Source organism: Lithobates pipiens, unplaced genomic scaffold (assembly GCF_037356315.1).
Source record: "Lithobates pipiens isolate NorthernLeopardFrog02 unplaced genomic scaffold, aLitPip1_a1.2 Scaffold_8, whole genome shotgun sequence".
Classification (NCBI taxonomy): domain Eukaryota; kingdom Metazoa; phylum Chordata; class Amphibia; order Anura; family Ranidae; genus Lithobates; species Lithobates pipiens.
In genome coordinates this window covers 659,753,673-659,772,987 of record NW_027507903.1, presented here as the reverse complement: position 1 = coordinate 659,772,987, position 19,315 = coordinate 659,753,673, and the positions used below count along the sequence as shown (strand labels likewise).

General features: G+C 45.8%; 1 protein-coding gene across 2 annotated transcripts in view; it reads left to right on the top strand.

Moving 5' to 3' along the window:
- LOC143961794 (NACHT, LRR and PYD domains-containing protein 3-like) overlaps positions 1 to 19,315 on the top strand; it is a 43,863-nt gene that overhangs the window by 6,519 nt on the left and 18,029 nt on the right. For both annotated transcript variants that reach the window (XR_013270555.1, XM_077471128.1), the window contains exons 2-4: positions 3,170 to 3,237; positions 5,237 to 5,539; positions 18,379 to 18,417. Coding sequence is in view for 1 of the 2 variants with exons in the window: in XM_077471128.1 (XP_077327254.1) it covers positions 3,201 to 3,237; positions 5,237 to 5,539; positions 18,379 to 18,417 (379 nt within the window). In the remaining variant the exon portion in view is untranslated. The remainder of the gene's footprint in view (positions 1 to 3,169; positions 3,238 to 5,236; positions 5,540 to 18,378; positions 18,418 to 19,315) is intronic.

Sequence of the window (19,315 nt, the reverse complement as noted above, 5' to 3'; positions counted from 1 at the left end):
ACTGATTAGGTGGCAATGGAGGGCACTGATTAGGTGGCACTGATGTGGAGGCACTAATATGCTGCACTGATGGGCACTGATAGGTGGCACGGATATACAGTGCAGATCAGCTCTGATAGGCGGCACTGAAGGGCACTGATAGGTGGCACTGATGGGCACTGATAGGCTGCACTGATGGGTTCTGATTAGGTGGCACTGACGTGGAGGCATTAATATGCAGCACTGATGTGCACTGATAGGTGGCAAGGATATGCGGTACAGATGAGCACTGATAGGCAGCACTGAAGGGCACTGATAGGTTGCACTGATAGGCTGCACTGATCAGATGGCACTGATGGGCACTGATTAGCTGGCACTGATGTGGAGGCACTAATATGCTTCACTGATGGGCACTGATAGGTGGCACTGATGGCCCCTGATAGGCTTCACTGATGGGCACTGATAGGCTGCACTGATGGGCACTAATATGCCCACTGGTGGGCACTGGTAGGTGGCACAGATATGCGGTACAGATGAGCACTGATAGGCGGCACCGAAGGGCACTGATAGCAGTAGTGTATTTAGGTTTTGTGCTGCCCTAGGCCTGACTAAACTTGTGCACCCCTAATTTAAATATGACACACCCCTTCCTTTCAAGGCCACACCCCTTTCTGTTTAAGACTCACCCTGATGTTTTTGAGTGGGGACACTAGTTCTGAAGGCCTGGGGGAGGCAATGGATTCCCTTAATTTGTATAGATTTCCTTTCACTTTCTGTTTGGCTTTGGGGCAGGAAGTGAAGGAAAATCTCTGCAATGGGACATTGATGGTAAAAAATAAACCGACAGGAGGCTATAACCCTCCCTTACTCTTTGCCTACTAGGACGTAACGCGTATGGGGGGGAGGGGTCACGTTCTGACGTCACCAGCGGCTATCTTGGGTTAGAAACAACCTGACGTGTTTATAATCAGCACTCGTTTCTGAGTGTAATCTTTGTGAGTACATTTTTGATTTAAGAATAAATGAGTGTTTACAGAGAGCACTAGATTGTCCTCTTCCTTCTTTTATATGATTGCACACTTTGAAAAGATCAACGGCTATATCGATGTAGGATTATCACCCCAGCAGAGGGTATTGGGCTCTGTGACCTGTTTCAGGTCGAATACATGAGGTGCGAGGCTTGAATATCCGTGGCGGAGGGACCTGAATCACCTGCTGTATTGTTCTGTTTACCAGACTCACTTGGGGAAGCTGTTTCTTGATTATCCAAGCATAATAATATTATTCTTCTTAATATTATTCTTGATATCACTAGAAAAAAAAAAAAGCCTTTGAAAATGAGTTTGCAATAACTCCATCAGTATCACCAGCAAAGCAGCTTCATTATTATCCCATTATAGAAGAAGAGAATTGTGCGCCGCATTTGAAGATTTTATAATTTGCCGCGTCACCAATGTTAATTCTCCATTACGAACGCCAGTTTACAAGACCGACCGCTTCTGCTTCCGAGTACACGCGATCGGAAAATCCGAAAACAGACATTTGTTGGCAGAAAATCTGAAGACATGCTAGCCAACATTTGTTGGCGGAAAGTCTGACAACAATTGTCCGATGGAGCGTACAAACGGTCGGATTTTCCGCCAACAGCCTGACATCGAACATTTCCCGTCGGGAAAATCCCACCTTGTGTACGAGGCTTAAGGCTGGAAGTCCTTATATTATGACTTCTGAGAAAAAAAATTGATTTTATTCAATATAATCTGATATATAAATGTAAATATGTTATTCCCATTTAGGGTATACGGTTATTTTCCTGGGATGTATGTGGTATTTTTGTGATATTATTAATATAATATTATATAATCAAAAAAATCATAATTATATTATAATAATTAATATAATGTAATATAATCTTAACTGGTTCCGGCCTGCCTGCAGTACATTTACTCTGGGTGGGCAGCACATACAGGTTGGATGACGTACATGTCCCGACTGTCCCAAGTTAAGGCCACGTATGCACGTCCCCCCCTGCTGATCTGTGCTTTTACTGGCTACGGTGGCATTTTGTCAGCAGGTCCCAACCAATGATTTATGGCTGAGACCTGCTGATTAGCTACATCCAATCACAGCACAGAGTTGTACACAGATCAGCAATTTGGCCCTTGCAGGGAGAAAAAACAAAACCAAAAAAAAACAGCCAGATCTGTAAGTAAAAGCGATCGGAATTCCGCTCAAGCTTGTGTTGGCTTCACACCAAATTTCCAAGGGTCAAGGGTACAACACTATGACGGGCCGTGGAAATGAAGTTCAATGCTTCCGAGCATGCGTCGGAATTTTACGTGTCGGAATTGCTACAGATGATCGGAATTTCCGATAGAAACTGAAAAATTGAGAACCTGCTCTCAAAATTTTGCTGGCGGAAATTCGGCCACCAAAAGTCCGATGGAGCCTACACACGGTCGCATTTTCCGACGAAAAAGCTTTCATCGGCCTTTTGCTGGCCGAAATTCCGTTACTGTGCGGCATTACACACCGTTCACTTGTTAGGTACACGGTTAAAAAAGAAGTTGGGACTTTGCATGAAGTATGTGGATTTGGAAGCAAAAAGTGAGCTGTATAGGTCTGATAATATTACATTTATTAAATATTACACAGTAAAATACATCAAAAGCAGTGGTACGTATTGCATCTTCCATCATAATTAATTGATTCATACATTGGCATATTGCACATTGATATATCACTAGGATAACCCCGCTGTCGCAGCCTAACCTCCATCTCACTCAGTCTGTCCTCCTTATGGATAGATTTATCAGTGATCCTCGCAACTCTTCTTGGAATGGATTTAAATACACCTGGGGGGTGAAAACTAGAAAAATGTAATAATTGATTACAATCTGTCGGTTTGATATAAATATCGCACATTTGTTTGATTGATCGTTTGTGCATCTCACCCACCATTTTTGCCTTGGTGACCCCCCAATATAACAACCAGATGAATGCCAGGATGAAGGTTCTGATAGATCTTCATAGTTATGGGTAGTAAATGACAGAAGTCCATCCAATTCTAATCTTCTCTGATTGGACAACTAGACAGCCAATCGCTATTCACATAAGGGAACAAAATCCTCCTTATTGGTTCCGTTCCGCGCACTACAAATGAGTTTATTATTGTTTGTGCTCCTTCCAGGTGATGTCATTTCGGGTCACCTCCTGATGTCATGGCGGCCTCTTCCTCCTCATCCTCCTCCTCACAAGGTATGACTGTTGTTTCTGACAATCCTTTCCAATGTTTTCCATCTCACATCTCTATGGATTGGAATTAGATGATAGGACGTCCTATGTCTCCGTAGTCTGGACATTTCCTGTAGATATCTGGTCAGTTCACCTATTCGGAGAGTTTAGGAGCGTTCATCAATTCCACAATCACATTCCCGTGTCATAAAATTATTATTATTTTTTTTAATTATTGATGGAAATGATCTTCTGAGATGTTCACATGTCCCATAATGATTGGATGGCCCCACATTTTATGATTATTTGTGTAGTGTTCGGGGGAATCCTTTGCCTATAATCCTAAACAGAATATGGGTCAGTAGTCAGTACAACATGAATGACACTGCTGGGAAATTTTGGGGTAATCGGGGCGGGGGTGGTGAGGTGGTCCTAAAGGATTGATGGTTTCTTTTAGTTTACTATGAAACATTCAATAAACATAAAGTTTAAAGTTGTCATCCATACATATATATATATATATATATAAACTTAACGACCAGCGCGCGCCGGCTGCTGCCACAACCGAGATATCATCCCTTCAGGCGCCAGTCATCTGTACGATAACGGTGGTCTCCGCGGCAGATTCGCCGCAAGATCACCACTATCGGCGGCGGGAGAGGTGCCACCCCCATCCAACCCCCCCTCCCGCACCTTCCGCCGCTTACCGGAGCCGTCGGTAGCAGCGGAGGCGATCGGGTCCTTTTCCTAGCTGGGTATGGAGATGAGTGAGGCTAAGATGGCCCCCACTCGTCTCTATACCATAGGAGGGCGGAAGCGATGTCAAAATGTCACTTCTGCCCATACCTCTTTAAAGGTATATATTTTTTTAAATGTCTTTTTTTTTTTTTTTTTGGATTTTAGTCCAAATATGAGATCTCTGTAACGCAAAAAATGCAACCTGTAGAATTTTTTAAATGTCGCCTATGGAGATTTTTGAGGCTAAAAGTTTGACGCCATTCCATGAGCGGGCGCAATTTTGAAGCGTGACATGTTGGGTATCAATTTACTCGGCGTACCATTATCTTTCACAATATAAAAAAAAAAATTGGGGCTAATTTTACTGTTGTCTTATTTTTTTATTAAAAAAAGTGATTTTTTTCCAAAAAAAGTGCGCTTGTAAGACCGCTGAGCAAATACGGTGTGAAAATAAGTATTTCAATGACCACCATTTCATTCTCTAGGGTGTTAGGAAAAAAAAACAATATAAAATGTTTGGGGGTTCTAAGTAATTTTCTAGCAAAAAAAACAGTTTTAAACATGTAAACACCAAATCTGAAAAAGAGGCCTGGTCCTTAAGTGGTTATATATTAGGAGGTCATTATATAAAAAATGTACTGTGAGTTTGGGTCAGTTCCACTGCAATCAATGATAATCCTCATGATATGTCTAATAGGTTTACTTCCTATGATCATCAGCTCCATCTAGTGGCCATACTACCATATTTTCTTGAAATACCTCAACCAGTAAGATATGGCATTATGACCACTAGATGGAGCTGATGATTATAGTAAATAAACATATTAGACATATTATGGGCAATGTTCACAATCAATATGCCCCCTAGGTCAGGGATATGTAATTAGCGGACCTCCAGCTGTGGCAGAACTACAAGTCCCATGAGGCATAGCAAGACTCTGACAGCCACAAGCATGACACCCAGAGGCAGAGGCATGGTGGGATTTGTAGTTTTGCAACAGCTGGAGGTCCGCTAATTGCCTATCCCTGCCCTACGGTGTTTACACCCGACATTCAACCATCTGAGAGGTAACTCACCATCATGTAGACAGTCATGTGAGATTATCACAGGAAAACCAATCTCTCTATAGGATAATGTACATACAGACATATTGGGGGATAATTTCCTTTCCTTATTTGTTCTTTATAACATTTCTGGCTACCAGTACAACGTTATCTGCTGTCATGTGTCAGGAATCATCCAATCAGAATGAATGTTTATAGCTGCTGATTGTCCTCTCTGCAGGGTCGGCTCCTGGTGTCCTGGGAAAGGTCCCACAAACCCCCGGGGATCTTCTCATATATTCTCTGGAGGATCTGAAAGGAAGTGACTTCAAGAGATTTAGGAACAAATTGTCTGATTTCTCCTATGGAGATAAACGTCCCATCCCCCGAGGAAAACTAGAAAATGCAGACTGGATCACCACCAAGGACATCCTGATAGACACATATGGAGAAGAAGGGGCTCTGGATGTCACAAATAAAGTCTTTACAGTGATTGGTCTGATGGGACCTGCAAATGACCTCCAGGAGAGGAGAGAACAGAATGGTGAGTTCCGGTCTATAATGTCCATTTCCTACCAATTCCTGATCAATATCTGTGTGAGGAAGAACTAGGAATGTCATCCAGGGAAAGCCAGTGACCAATGGACTGTTAATGATATGGCGTGGCCACGGGACCAGCGGACCCGATCGCCGCTGGTGTCCCGCGATCGGGTCACAGAGCTGAAGAACGAGGAGAGGTCTGTGTAAACAAACCTCTCCCCGTGCTTCCCTGTGTGGCTGTCACCGATCTCCTGTTCTCTTATATAGGGAAGGACGATCAGTGACATCACATGCCAGGCCACGCCCCCTACAATAAAAAAAACATAACGTCATACATAACACATACACTGCCCCCTAGTGGTTAACTCCTTCACGGCCAGTGTCATTTACAAAGGAATCAGTGCATTTAAATAGCACTGATTGCTGTATAAATGACAATGGTTCCAAAAATGTGTCAAAAATTGTCCGATGTGTCCGCCATAATGTCGCAGTCACAATAAAAATCGCTGATCGCCGCCATTACTAGTAAAAAAAAAATTAATAAAAATGCTTTAAAACTTCCCCTATTTTGTAAACGCTATAACTTTTGCGCAACCAATCGTTAATCACTAATTGCAATTTTTTTAACCAAAAATATGTAGAAGAATATATATCGGCCTAAACTGGGTAAAAAAATATGTTTTTTTTTATATATTTTTTGGGGGATCTTTATTATAGCAAAAAGTAAAAAATATTGTTTTTTTTTTTCAAAATTGTCGCTCTATTTTTGTTTATAGCGCAAAAAAATTAAAATCGCAGGTGTGATCAAATACCACCAAAAGAAAGCTCTATTTGTGGGAAAAAAAGAATGCCAATTCGTTTGGGAGCCACGTCGCACGACAGTGCAATTGTCAGTTAAAGCAACGCAGTGCCGAATCGCAAAAAGGTCCTTTGGCTGCAAATTGGTCCGGGGCTTAAGTGGTTTAGTTGCCCCAGGCCAGGTGACTTTAATTTAAAAAAAAAAAAATAATGGCATGGGTTCCCCTCCAAGAGCATACCAGCATTCAGATCTGGTATGGATATTAAGGGGAACCCCGCACCAAAAAAAAAAAATGGTAAAAGCAAAATGCTATGTGTGGCAGAAAACTAACACTGCACATCACCCTGAACACACCATCCCCACCGTGAAACATGGTGGTGGCAGCATCATGTGGTGGGGATTAGTGATGGACGAACTTCCGACCGGACCTTTCGCGAACGCGGACCGCGAACGCGGCCGATAGTTCGAGAAACGGAAAGTTCGCGGCGGGCCCCATTGACTTCAATGGGAGGCGAACTTCGCAAACCTTTAGGTCAAATTTGCTGCCACAAAAAAATGATTAGCTGGGCAAACATAGTCCCACCACATGGCCAATGACATAATACATGTATGAGGTGAATTTGGGATCGATAACTACAAGCATTCTTTTTTTATATGGGAAATTGTTCTGACAATTCAGGACTGTGGAGCGCATGAAGGCAATGGAGGAGACGGAAGGTCAGGGACCAGGGTAGGCAAAGAAGGGGGTGCAGGAGATGATCACCAGCAGCGTGACATACAGCAATGACACCTGCACCGTGATAGAGGCATCTGACAGCAGCACCGTGATACAGAGCACTGACATCAGCAGCGTGACATACAGCAATGACACCTGCACCGTGATAGAGTCATCTGACACCTGCACCGTGATAGAGTCATCTGACAACAGCACCGTGATAGAGAGCACTGACATCAGCAGCGTGACATAAAGCACTGACATCAGCACCGTGATATACAGCACTGACAGCAGCACCGTGATAGAGAGCACTGACATCAGAAGCGTGACATTAAGCACTGACATCAGCACCGTGATATACAGCACTGACAGCAGCACCGTGATAGAGAGCACTGACATCAGAAGCGTGACATTAAGCACTGACATCAGCACCGTGATATACAGCACTGACAGCAGCACCGTGATAGAGAGCACTGACATCAGAAGCGTGACATTAAGCACTGACATCAGCACCGTGATATACAGCACTGACAGCAGCACCGTGATAGAGAGCACTGACATCAGAAGCGTGACATTAAGCACTGACATCAGCACCGTGATATACAGCACTGACAGCAGCAGCGTGATAGAGAGCACTGACATCAGAAGCGTGACATTAAGCACTGACATCAGCACCGTGATATACAGCACTGACAGCAGCAGCGTGACATTAAGCACTCACACCAGCACCGTGATATACAACAGTGACAGCAGCACCGTAAGCAGCCCCAGGAGGAAGTCAGCACAGCACAGGGATGGTGTGATCCCCTCATAATAAGCAGGCCCAGGAGTAAATCAGCACAGGACAGGGATGGTGTGATCCCCTCATAATAAGAACCCCCAGGAGGAAGTCAGCACAGCACAGGGATGGTGTGATCCCCTCATAATAAGAACCCCCAGGAGAAAGTCAGCACAGCACAGGGATGGTGTGATCCCCTCATAATAAGAACCTCCAGGAGTAAGTCAGCACAGGACAGGGATGGTGTGATCCCCTCATAATAAGCAGGCCCAGGAGTAAATCAGCACAGGACAGGGATGGTGTGATCCCCTCATAATAAGAACCCCCAGGAGGAAGTCAGCACAGCACAGGGATGGTGTGATCCCCTCATAATAAGAACCCCCAGGAGAAAGTCAGCACAGCACAGGGATGGTGTGATCCCCTCATAAGCAGCCCCAGTAGAAATATGACACCGCTCAACCTCTTCAAAGAGGAGGGTACGGGCATATAGTACGGTGTGCTTTTTTGGGACAAGGAAGTGAGCCAAATGAAGAAAGAAGGTCTGTGTGCTTGATTAAAAAAATTGTTTATAGACATATACATGGTCTACTGGTCACATGTGTTGAATTCCTCCGAGATCCATACCTCATTCATTTTTAGAAATGTGAGGTAGTTAACACTGTCGTGAGCTAGGCGAGTACGCTTATCGGTCACGATCCCCCCTGCTGCACTGAACGTCCTTTCGGACAGGACACTGGATGAGGGGCAAGCCAACAGTTCGATTGCAAATTGGGCAAGCTCTGGCCAGAGGTCAAGCCTGCCCACCCAGTAGTCCAGGGGTTCATCACTCCTCAGAGCATCCACATCGGCTGTTAAACCGATGTAGTCGGACACCTGACGGTCTAGGCGTTCCCTGATGCTGGATCCGGATGACACCTGTCGATGGGTCGGCTGAAAGAATGACCTCATATCCGAAGTCACCAACAAATCTTCAAACCGGCCTCTTCTTGCAGGCGCTGTTGGATTGGTACCCGCAACTCCTTCTTTGGGAGTGGGAATTGCTCCTCTGCCAGCGCTCGCAAAAGCATAATGCAGCATTTCTCGAAGCAAGGCCTGGAAGTGCTGCATTCTGACAGCCCTCTGCGACGGCGGTAACATTTCCGCCATTTTGTGTTTGTACCGGGGGTCTAAGTACGTTGCCACCCAGTACTGGTCCTTGACCCCTATGCTTTTTATATGGGGGTCCCTATTAAAACACTGGAGCATGAAGGCCCCCATTTGCACTAAAGTGGAAGCGGTGTGGTGGCCTGGCTCCTGCTCATCATCCAGGATAATGTCGTCCTCTTCATTCTCCTCTCCCCATCCACGCACAACAGGGATCCCAGAAAGGTTTAAAGCATGCTCTTCTTGCTCCTCCTCATCCGCCCCGGCACCATCCTCCTCTGACTCCTCATCAGACTCCTGTTGTTGACTTGTCTCAGATAGAGTAGCCCCCCCTGGGAATTCATCCAGCATTGCGACTTCCTCATCTTCCCGCTCCTGCTCCTCCACAGCCTGATCAATGACACAACGCAATGCACGCTCCATAAAGAAGGCATAAGGTACCATGTCACTGATGGCGCCATGGCTGCGACTGACCAGTTTGGTGATCTCCTCAAATGGCCACAGAAGTCTGCATGCGTCGTGCATGAGCAGCCACTGGCGCGGTGAAAAAAACCCCAGCTCCCCAGAACCGTTTCTTTCGCAGAGTTCATACAGGTAGACGTTAACTGCACATTTCTGCTGGAGCAGCCTATCAAGCATATAGAAGGTTGAGTTCCATCGCGTCGGGCAATCGCAAATAAGACATCTGACCGGCAGATTGTGTCGCCGCTGAATGTCAGCAAGGCGAGCCATGGCCGTGTAAGATCTTCTGAAATGGGCCGAGATTTTCCTTGCCTGCCGCAAGATGTCCTGGACCAGAGGATATTTGACAACTAATCGCTGCACGACCAAGTTTAAGACGTGTGCCATGCATGGCACGTGCGTGATTTTGCCCTGTTTCAATGCGCTAAGCAGATTGGCACCATTGTCACACACCACTTTACCAACTGTCAAATTGAGCGGTGTTAGCCACTGATCTGCCTGTGAACGCAAAGCTGAAAGGAGTTCCGGGCCAGTGTGGCTCTTGGCTTCCAGGCACAACAGACGCAGCACGGCATGGCAACGTCTCACCTGGCATGTGGAATAGGTTCTGGGGAGCTTGGGGGGTGCAGCAGAAGAGACGCTAGCAGCGGAAAAGGAGGAGGCAGCTGAGGAGGAGAGGGAGGAGGATGGAGTAGGAGGAGGAGGAGAAGAAGAGTCAGGCCTGCATGCAATCCGTGGCGGTAAAACCAAATCTACATGGGTGCCACGGGTTACATGCTTGACGGCCGTCAGAAGGTTCACCCAGTGGGCAGTAAAAGTGATATACCTTCCCTGCCCGTGTTTGCTAGACCACGTGTCTGTGGTCAGATGTATCTTGGCACCGACACTGTGTGCCAGAGATACATTCACTTGCCGCTGAACATGGCCATATAGCTCTGGGATGCCCTTCTCCGAGAAATACTTCCTTCCTGGGACCTTCCATTGTGGTGTTCCAATGACCACAAATTTGCGAAAGGCCTCCGAGTCCACCAGTTTATATGGCAGTAGTTGGCGGGCTATGAGTTTTGACAAGCCAGCCGTCAATCGTTGGGCAAGAGGGTTATCCGGCGTCATCATTTTTTTACACTCGAACATTAGGCCCACGGAAGCCTTCCTTTTTGCAGAAAAATGTGAGATTGGCGTGATGGAAGGTGGAGTGGAGGACAATTGTGAGGAGAGAGGAGAAGGAGAAGTAGAAGACGAGGCTGGACGGTGAGAGCCTGCAGTGTGGCTTTGTGTGTTACGTTGCTCCCACTCGGCTCGGTGATGGCTGCCATGTGCCTTCTTAATGCGGTCGTCCCTAGGTGAGTGTTGGGCTTACCACGACTAATGCGTTGACTGCAAAGATTGCAGATGGCAACGCTATTGTCAGCAGCGGACACGTTAAAAAAAGCCCACACTGCAGAGCCATGTGCCGGTGTCCTGGGAGCGCCAGATGTGACCGTACATGGTCGATGACTCGCTCCTGATACATTTGCAGTCTGCTTTGTCCCTCCTGTGCAATGTAAGTTAGTCCTGCTTCTCCTCCCTATCTGCTGGTCCATATCTCCCTCTGAACTCCCCTCCTCTTCCTCTCTTGTGGGCACCCACGTGACATCACTAGACACGTCATCATCAACGTCACCTTCCCCACCGCTATAAGTAGAGATCTCGGAGTAGGCAGCAACACCGGGGACCAACCTCCTCCTTGGGCTGATCTGGGTACTGTCGTCAGACTGCTGAGTAGCGGTTGTTGCTACCTCCTCTTCCTGATCCAATACCAAGAGTGGCTGCGCATCAGAAATGTCCTCTTGATATGGATTGGAAAATAATTCCTGTGACTCAAGCGGAAGGTATGTGGTGGTGGTGGTGGTGGTGTTGTTGGTGGTAGTGTCTTTGGGGGTGCACATAGCAGAGAGTGAAGAAGAGGGTGCAGATCGAGAGGATGAGGAGGGTGCAGAAGAGTAAGGCTGAGTGAGCCACTCAACCAAGTCTGGTGCGTCCTTTAAAGTAATTGAACGCACCTTCTGCAACTTCCCACTTTGGCTCAAGGCTGTTGCTCTTGCCCTACCCGTTACCACCCCTGCGGAAGGGCCTACCTCTTCCTCTGCCTGTCATTTTTTAAATGACCCTGTGACAAAACTCTTAGTCCCTATACCGATGAAGGACTTCTGCAGTATAGGGCAGCGGTCAGCAGTGGTGCACCTCAACCCTATGTATTGTGGACCGATACCGGTCCTTACAGAACAGCAGACTGTACCTCACTCAACCCTAATGTACTGTAGCACCCTTCACTAAGTTACCAGTCCTTATAAGGACCTTTGTGGACCAAGTAGGTTGTGTGTGACTGATTAGCAGACTGTACGTCAGTCCCTATACCAATGAAGGACTGCTGCAGTATAGGGCAGCGGTCAGCAGTGGTGCACCTCAACCCTATGTATTGTGGACCGATACCGGTCCTTACAGAACAGCAGACTGTGCATCGCTCAACCCTATGTACTGTAGCACCCTTCACCAATTTACCAGTCCTTATAAGGACCTTTGTGGACCAAGTAGGTTGTGTGTGACTGATTAGCAGACTGTAGGTCAGTCCCTATACCAATGAAGGACTGCTGCAGTATAGGGCAGCGGTCAGCAGTGGTGCACCTCAACCCTATCTATTGTGGACCGATAGTGGTCCTTACAGAACAGCAGACTGTACCTCACTCAACCCTAATGTACTGTAGCACCCTTCACCAAGTTACCAGTCCTTATAAGGACCTTTGTGGACCAAGTAGGTTGTGTGTGACTGATTAGCAGACTGTACGTCAGTCCCTCTACCAATGAAGGACTGCTGCAGTATAGGGCAGCGGTCAGCAGTTGTGCACGTCAACCCTATCTATTGTGGACCGATACCAGTCCTTACAGAACGGCAGACTGTACCTCACTCAACCCTATGTACTGTAGCACCCTTCACCAAGTTACCAGTCCTTATAAGGACCTTTGTGGACCAAGTAGGTTGTGTGTGACTGATTAGCAGACTGTACGTCAGTCCCTATACCAATGAAGGACTGCTGCAGTATAGGGCAGCGGTCAGCAGTTGTGCACCTCAACCCTATGTATTGTGGACCGATACCGGTCCTTACAGAACAGCAGACTGTGCCTCACTCAACCCTATGTACTGTAGCACCCTTCACCAAGTTACCAGTCCTTATAAGGACCTTTGTGGACCAAGTAGGTTGTGTGTGACTGATTAGCAGACTGTATGTCAGTCCCTATACCAATGAAGGACTGCTGCATTATAGGGCAGCGGTCAGCAGTGGTGCACCTCAACCCTATGTATTGTGGACCGATAGCGGTCCTTACAGAACAGCAGACTGTACCTCACTCAACCCTATGTACTGTAGCACCCTTCACCAAGTTACCAGTCCTTATAAGGACCTTTGTGGACCAAGTAGGTTGTGTGTGACTGATTAGCAGACTGTACATCAGTCTCTATACTACTGAAGGACTGCTGCAGTATAGGGCAGCGGTCAGCAGTGGTGCACCTCAACCCTATCTATTGTGGACCGATACCAGTCCTTACAGAACGGCAGACTGTACCTCACTCAACCCTATGTACTGTAGCACCCTAGACAGACCAAGTTACCAGTCCTGATAAAGAGCTTTGTGGAACAAGTGAGTTGTGAATGATTAGCAGACTGCAGCAGAAGGGCAGCAGTCAAGTATAATATTCTTTCTATATTTGGAAGAAAGAATATTATACGTGTACAAGCCTATTACCGTACCACTGATACCAGTCCTGAAAAGAACCTTTGTGGAACTAATAGTAACAGCAACTGTTTAAACTGACCCTCACTGCCTGACACACTGCTTCCTTCCTGTCCCTATACAAACTGGCAAAACAGAGGAGACTGGAACAATTACTGGTCACTCGAATAGCACTTTTGTGGACCTGATAGTAACAGCTAATGATGATGATGATGATGATGACTAATCTGGCTGTCCCTAAAATAGCAGCAGACACAGCGCTCTGTCCCTTTCTCTAAACTGACAAAAGACACTCAGGCTGCTGCGAAAATCAGTAGCACAGCAAACCTATATACACCTAACACCTATACCAGTCCTGAAAAGAACTTTTGTGTACCAAATAACTAGTGGTTTATCTGTCCCTGCTCCAAACAGCAACCTTTCCCTATAGTGACAGAAGAAAGAATGTAAAATGGCCGCCGGATCAGGTGTATTTATAAGTTAGGGGGAATGTCCAAGTGTCCATGTGCTGTCATGTCTCAATTGGCTGTCCTGTACCCCATGATGGATGTGTCATCAGGTCAAAGTTCCTTTACACAGTAAAAACACGGAAGTCCGCCAGGCGAACGGCGCCAATAGTCCGCCGAACTGGCGGACCGCAAACAGCCGAAATTCGCCACGAAACGACCGCCGGGCGAACCGTTCGGCCATCACTAGTGGGGATGCTTTTCTTCAGCAGGGACAGGGAAGCTGGTCAGAGTTGATGGGAAGATGGATGGAGCCAAATACAGGTCAACCTTAGAAGAAAATCTGTTATGCCCTGTACACATGGTCGGACATTCTGACGGAAAAGGTCTGATCGGATTATGTTGTCAGAAAATCCGATCATGTGTGGGCTCTATCAGACTTTTTCCGTCAGAAATTCCAATGGAAAAAATTTGCAACACCAGTTTCGGACAAAACCCGTCGGATTTTGTTGTCGGAATGTCTGACCGTGTGTACGGGGCATTAGAGTCTGCAAAAGACTTGAGACCGGTGCGGAGGTTCACCTTCCAGCAGGACAACGACCCGAAACATCCAGCCAGAGCTACAATGGAATGGTTTAGATCAAAGCATATTCATGTGTTAGAATGGCCCAGTCAAAGTCCAGACCTAAATCCAATTGAGAATCTGTGGCAAGACTTGAAATTGCTGTTCACAAACTCTCTCCATCCAAACTGACGGAGCTTGAGATATTTTGCAAAGAAGAATGGGCAAAAATGTTCCTCTCTAGATGTGCAAAGCTGGTAGAGGCATCCCCAAAAAGACTTGCAGCTGTAATTGTAGAGAAAGGAGGTTCTACAAAGTATTGACTCCAGGTTTTAATTTGTTAATTAAGTAATTTTGTTTAGTTATATTCGTTAAAATTGTTAAATTCGTTTTCGGATTTCATTTCATTTTCTACCGAATTTGAAAAATCGGTCGCATTCGAAAATATTTCAACCAAATTCGAAAATATTTCTACCGGATTCAAAATGATTTCAACATGATTCGAAATTATTTCAAACGCATTCAAAACTATTTCAAACAGATTCGAAAATATTTTGCGACCCGAATTTAGGGCCATGTATCTTAAGGTCACTTGGTGATAGAAACCCTAAATTTGGAGATGTTGTAGTGCTAGTTCTATTGTGTTTGCATACCAAATTTGGTGTTTCTAGCTGTAAGTGACCTCGAGTTATGTGACCCCAAACTCGGGTCCCAAAATGTAATTCTCTGCTGCAGAAAAGTGCTTTACATTTTGTGACCCGACTTTGGGGCCACGTATCTTGGGGTCACTTGGTGCTATAAACCCCAAATTTGGAGATGTTGTAATGCTAGGTCTGCTGTGTTTGCATACCTAATTTGGGGTTTCTAGCTATAAGTGGCCTTGAGATACGTGGCCCCAAATTCGGGTCGCAAAATGTCATTCTCTGCTGCAGAAAAGTACTTGGCATATTGCCCATATCTGGGGTCACTTGGTGGCAGGTGACGTGGCAAGTGGACAATCCACAACTTGGTTACGTGGCACTCATGGACGGTCATGTGGCACTCGTGTCAGTTCACGTGGCACTTGTGGCAGGTCACGTGTCACTTGTGGCAGGTGTCGTGGCAAGTGGACAAATACAATACACAACTTGTGGCAAGTGGACAATGACATACATACATGTCATTCTCTTCTGCAGAAAAATACTTGACATATTGTCCATATCTCGGGGTCACTTGGTGCTAGGAACCCCACAACTTGTGGCAGGTGACATGGCAAGTGGACAATCCACAACTTGGTCATGTGGCACTCGTGGCAGGTCACGTGGCACTCGTGGCAGGTCACGTGGCATTCATGGCAGGTGTCATGGCAAGTGGACAATACACAACTTGTAGCAGGTGATGTGGCAAGTGGACAATACACAACTTGTGGCAGGTGATGTGGCAAGTGGACAATGACATACAGCATATGTACTTGCCTTGCGATCGACATCCGTGATTTCTTCAATCAGGCATGCTAACAACTTCGTTGATGTGATAAATATAAATGAAATAAGATGTGTGTGTTTTTTTTGCACTGTACACTTTAAGTATGAGAAGTTGATGTGACAGATGTATATATACAGTGTATAAGTAAGTAACTAACCATCTTCCAAAATTTCTAATTCAAATAGAAAAGATTGCACTTTTCTGCATCAGAGAATTACATTTTGCCACCTGACTTTGGGGCCACATATCTCGGCGTCATTTATAGCTAGAAACACCAAATTTGGTATGCAAACAAAGTAGCACTAGCACTTCAACATCTCCAAATTGGAGTTTCTAGCACCAAGTGATCCCGAGATATGTGGCCCCAAAGTCGGGTCGCAAAATGTCATTCTCTGCTGCAGAAAAGTGCTTGACATTTTGGGGAATTTGGGGCCCCATAACTCTGGGTCACTTGGAGCTAGAAACCCCATTTGGAGATGTTGTAGTGTGTTTGCATACCAAATTTGGGATTTCTAGCTATAAGTGGCCCCCAGATACGTGGCCCCAAATTCGGGTCGCAAAATGTAATTTTTTTCTAATTTGATTTGAATTTCGTCCGAATTCGGTTGAATTCGTTAGCATTGTAATTCGGTAATTCGGATGCATCCGAATGTCCAAATAATGAAAATTCATCCAAATTTTGATTCGGAAAGAAACGAAATGCACATGTCTAGTGCCACTTTGTGTTGGTCTATCACATAAAATCCCAATAAAATACATTCACGTTTTTGGTTGTAACATGACAAGATGTGGAAAATGTCAAGGGGTATGAATACTTTTTCAAGGCAATGTACATACAGGATATCTTGTATAATACATCGCATTGTTCTCTCCTTGCTGGGGGAAAGATGTAATCAAACAAAAGTGTGGAAAAAAAGAAAGAAAAATAATAGCTAATTTTAGGTTGGATCCAGGCCAGTTGCCAGGTTTAGTGTTGGGGTCAAGGTCAGCGTCAGAGGTCAGGATGAAAGGTCAGGGTCAAAGGTAAGGATCAGTAAATTTTAAGTAGGATTTTTTTTTTTTAATGAAAAGCATTTTTAAATTGGTATCAGTGTCAGTGTGTTTTAGGCAGAAAAAAATGTAACATGCACACTATTGTTTCCGGGCCGTACTTCGGGTACAAACAACAACTAATGCTGCGTACACATGACCGGACTTTTTGAGGGACTAGGTCCGACGGTCTTTCTGACGGACTTTCGGCGACGTTCTGACGGACTTTCCGAATGAACGGACTTGGCCACACACAATCACACCAAAGTCCGACGGATTCGAACGTGATGACATACGACCGGACTAGAATAAGGAAGTTCATAGCCAGTAGCCAATAGCTGCCCTAGCGTCGGTTTTTGTCCGTCGGACTAGCATACACACGAGCGGATTTCCCGGTCCGGCGGAGTTCCGGTGGAAAAATTTAAAATATGTTCTATTTCTAAAGTCCGCCGGATTTTTGGCAAGCAAAGGTCCGATGGAGCCCACACACGAACAAGTCCGTCGTACCTTTGCTGTCAAAAAGTCCGGTCGTGTGTACACGGCATTACACCGGCAACAGTGGTGTCACTGCGACCGTCATGAGCAGGAAAATTCTTTTTTTTTTGGGTTGTTCTTTGGTGGTAAGTTATGGTAACAGCAGGATATATACAGCTACATTTAAAAAAAAATATGTATTTTTTTTTACAGAATAAAATAAAATTGGGTTTCAAAATTGTGGAGGAAAGAAAAGGCTACAGAGTTCAGGAACAATCTAAAAGGGAAGCAGAGGAACACTTCTCCAGGATGCCGACATTCAGTCACCATAACACAATGACATCACTCAGCATGCCGAGCACCACTTGCCTATTTTACAGAACCTCCATATTTATATCTGTATTCCTGGGAGACCCTCATGACTGTTGCTCAGTATTCTGACTCTAATGCCGCGTACACACGATCGGACTTCCCGGCGGACTTGGTCTGGCGGACAATCCGACGGTCTTTGCAGCTGAGGTCCGCCGGACTTTCAAATGAACGGACTTGGCCACACACGATCACTCCAAAAGTCAGACGGATTCGAACGTGATGACGTAGAATAAGAAAGATCATAGCCAGTAGCCAATAGCTGCCCTAGCATCGGTTTTAGTCCGTCGGACTAGCACACAGATGACCGGATTGTCCACTAAAAGCCGAGTCCGGTGGTCAAATTTGAAGCCAGTCTTATTTCTTGGTCCGCCGGACTTTTGGGAAGAATAAATCCGCTGGAGCCCACACACGATCGAATTGTCCGACGAACTCTGGTCCGCCGGACCAAGTCCGCTGGAAAGTCAGATCGTGTGTATGTGGCATTAACCTTATGTCCCATTCATCGATCAGAACCTCCTTCAGAAAGAGGAGTCAAGGCTCCAGATTCTAGGGGTGTGCCTGTAAACCCTGCATAGAGAATTGGGGGCTTTTGTGGTTCCCCGCCCCCCACCACCATGGTCACATGTCATTGCAATGTGCTGAGATGTTGCCAAGCAAAGATACTCCCCATCACCTACATGGAGAAATAGGATGAGAGAGACTCCAGTCTACAGAGGGTTGGTGGGATGATGGTGTCTGGGAGGATCTGCTACACTAATAGCTCTCTTAGTTATTACTTTATACATTTCAGAGGTTCATCAGGACTAATCACTTCCCTATTCTTATTTCCAGCCAAACTGAAGAAGACGACACACGACAACAGATTATCAGGTTAGTAGGACATCCACGTTTGATATGAAATATCTTCTAGATGAATATTTTGATCTCTTGTAGTCTGAATCAGTGGTGGACCTACCAGGGTTGCAAAGGTTGCATTTTCAACTGGGTCCTGGCATTTCCCCACTGTGGGGGCACCTGAGATGGCAGGAGGAGGGCCTGGTGCAGATCATGGGTTCCGTTCACACTGCTGCAACCCCAAAGTCATGCGACTTGCTTGCAACTTTTGTTATTCAACATTGCCATCTATGGCACTCAAAATCGCACAAAAGTAACATAAAAGTGGGGCGAAAAGTTTTTATTTGTTGCTGCAACTTGAGTTGCAGTGATTTGAATGGCACTCATTGAAATGAATGTGTATTGACATTACATTGTCATGTAATTTAATGTGTCGCGAGTCCCATGATAAGTTGCAGCAGTTTGAACCGGGGCTTATCAAGGGCCCCACAACAGCAATAAGAGGCAAGGGCCATGGGCTGGAGGGAAACCCTAAGGCTGCATTCACACCCGAGCGTAGCGTTTTCAAGCACAAAATCATGCGGATTTGCTGCGATTTTGCAGCATTTTTTTGGGGCGTTTTTACCGCGATTTGCCGCGATTTTGTGCAGGGCAAAGGGTCACCAATGTTAAAAGAAGAAAAACGCCCAAATCTGCTCGATTCAAGTGACAAAAAAGGGTCCAGAACTTGTTTGAGCTTCAGGCATTCGGCTTCAGGTGACATGGAGTGGAGATGTGAACCATCTCCATTGAGAATAATAGATTTTTTCCCCTCTAGCGTTTTGTAGCTTCAGGCTTCAAGCTACAAAACGCGTGTGAATAAGACCAGAGGAAAGGGCCCAAGGACCAATAGAAAGCACTCTAGCATTCAGGGGGCCTTTCATGTTTTGTTGCA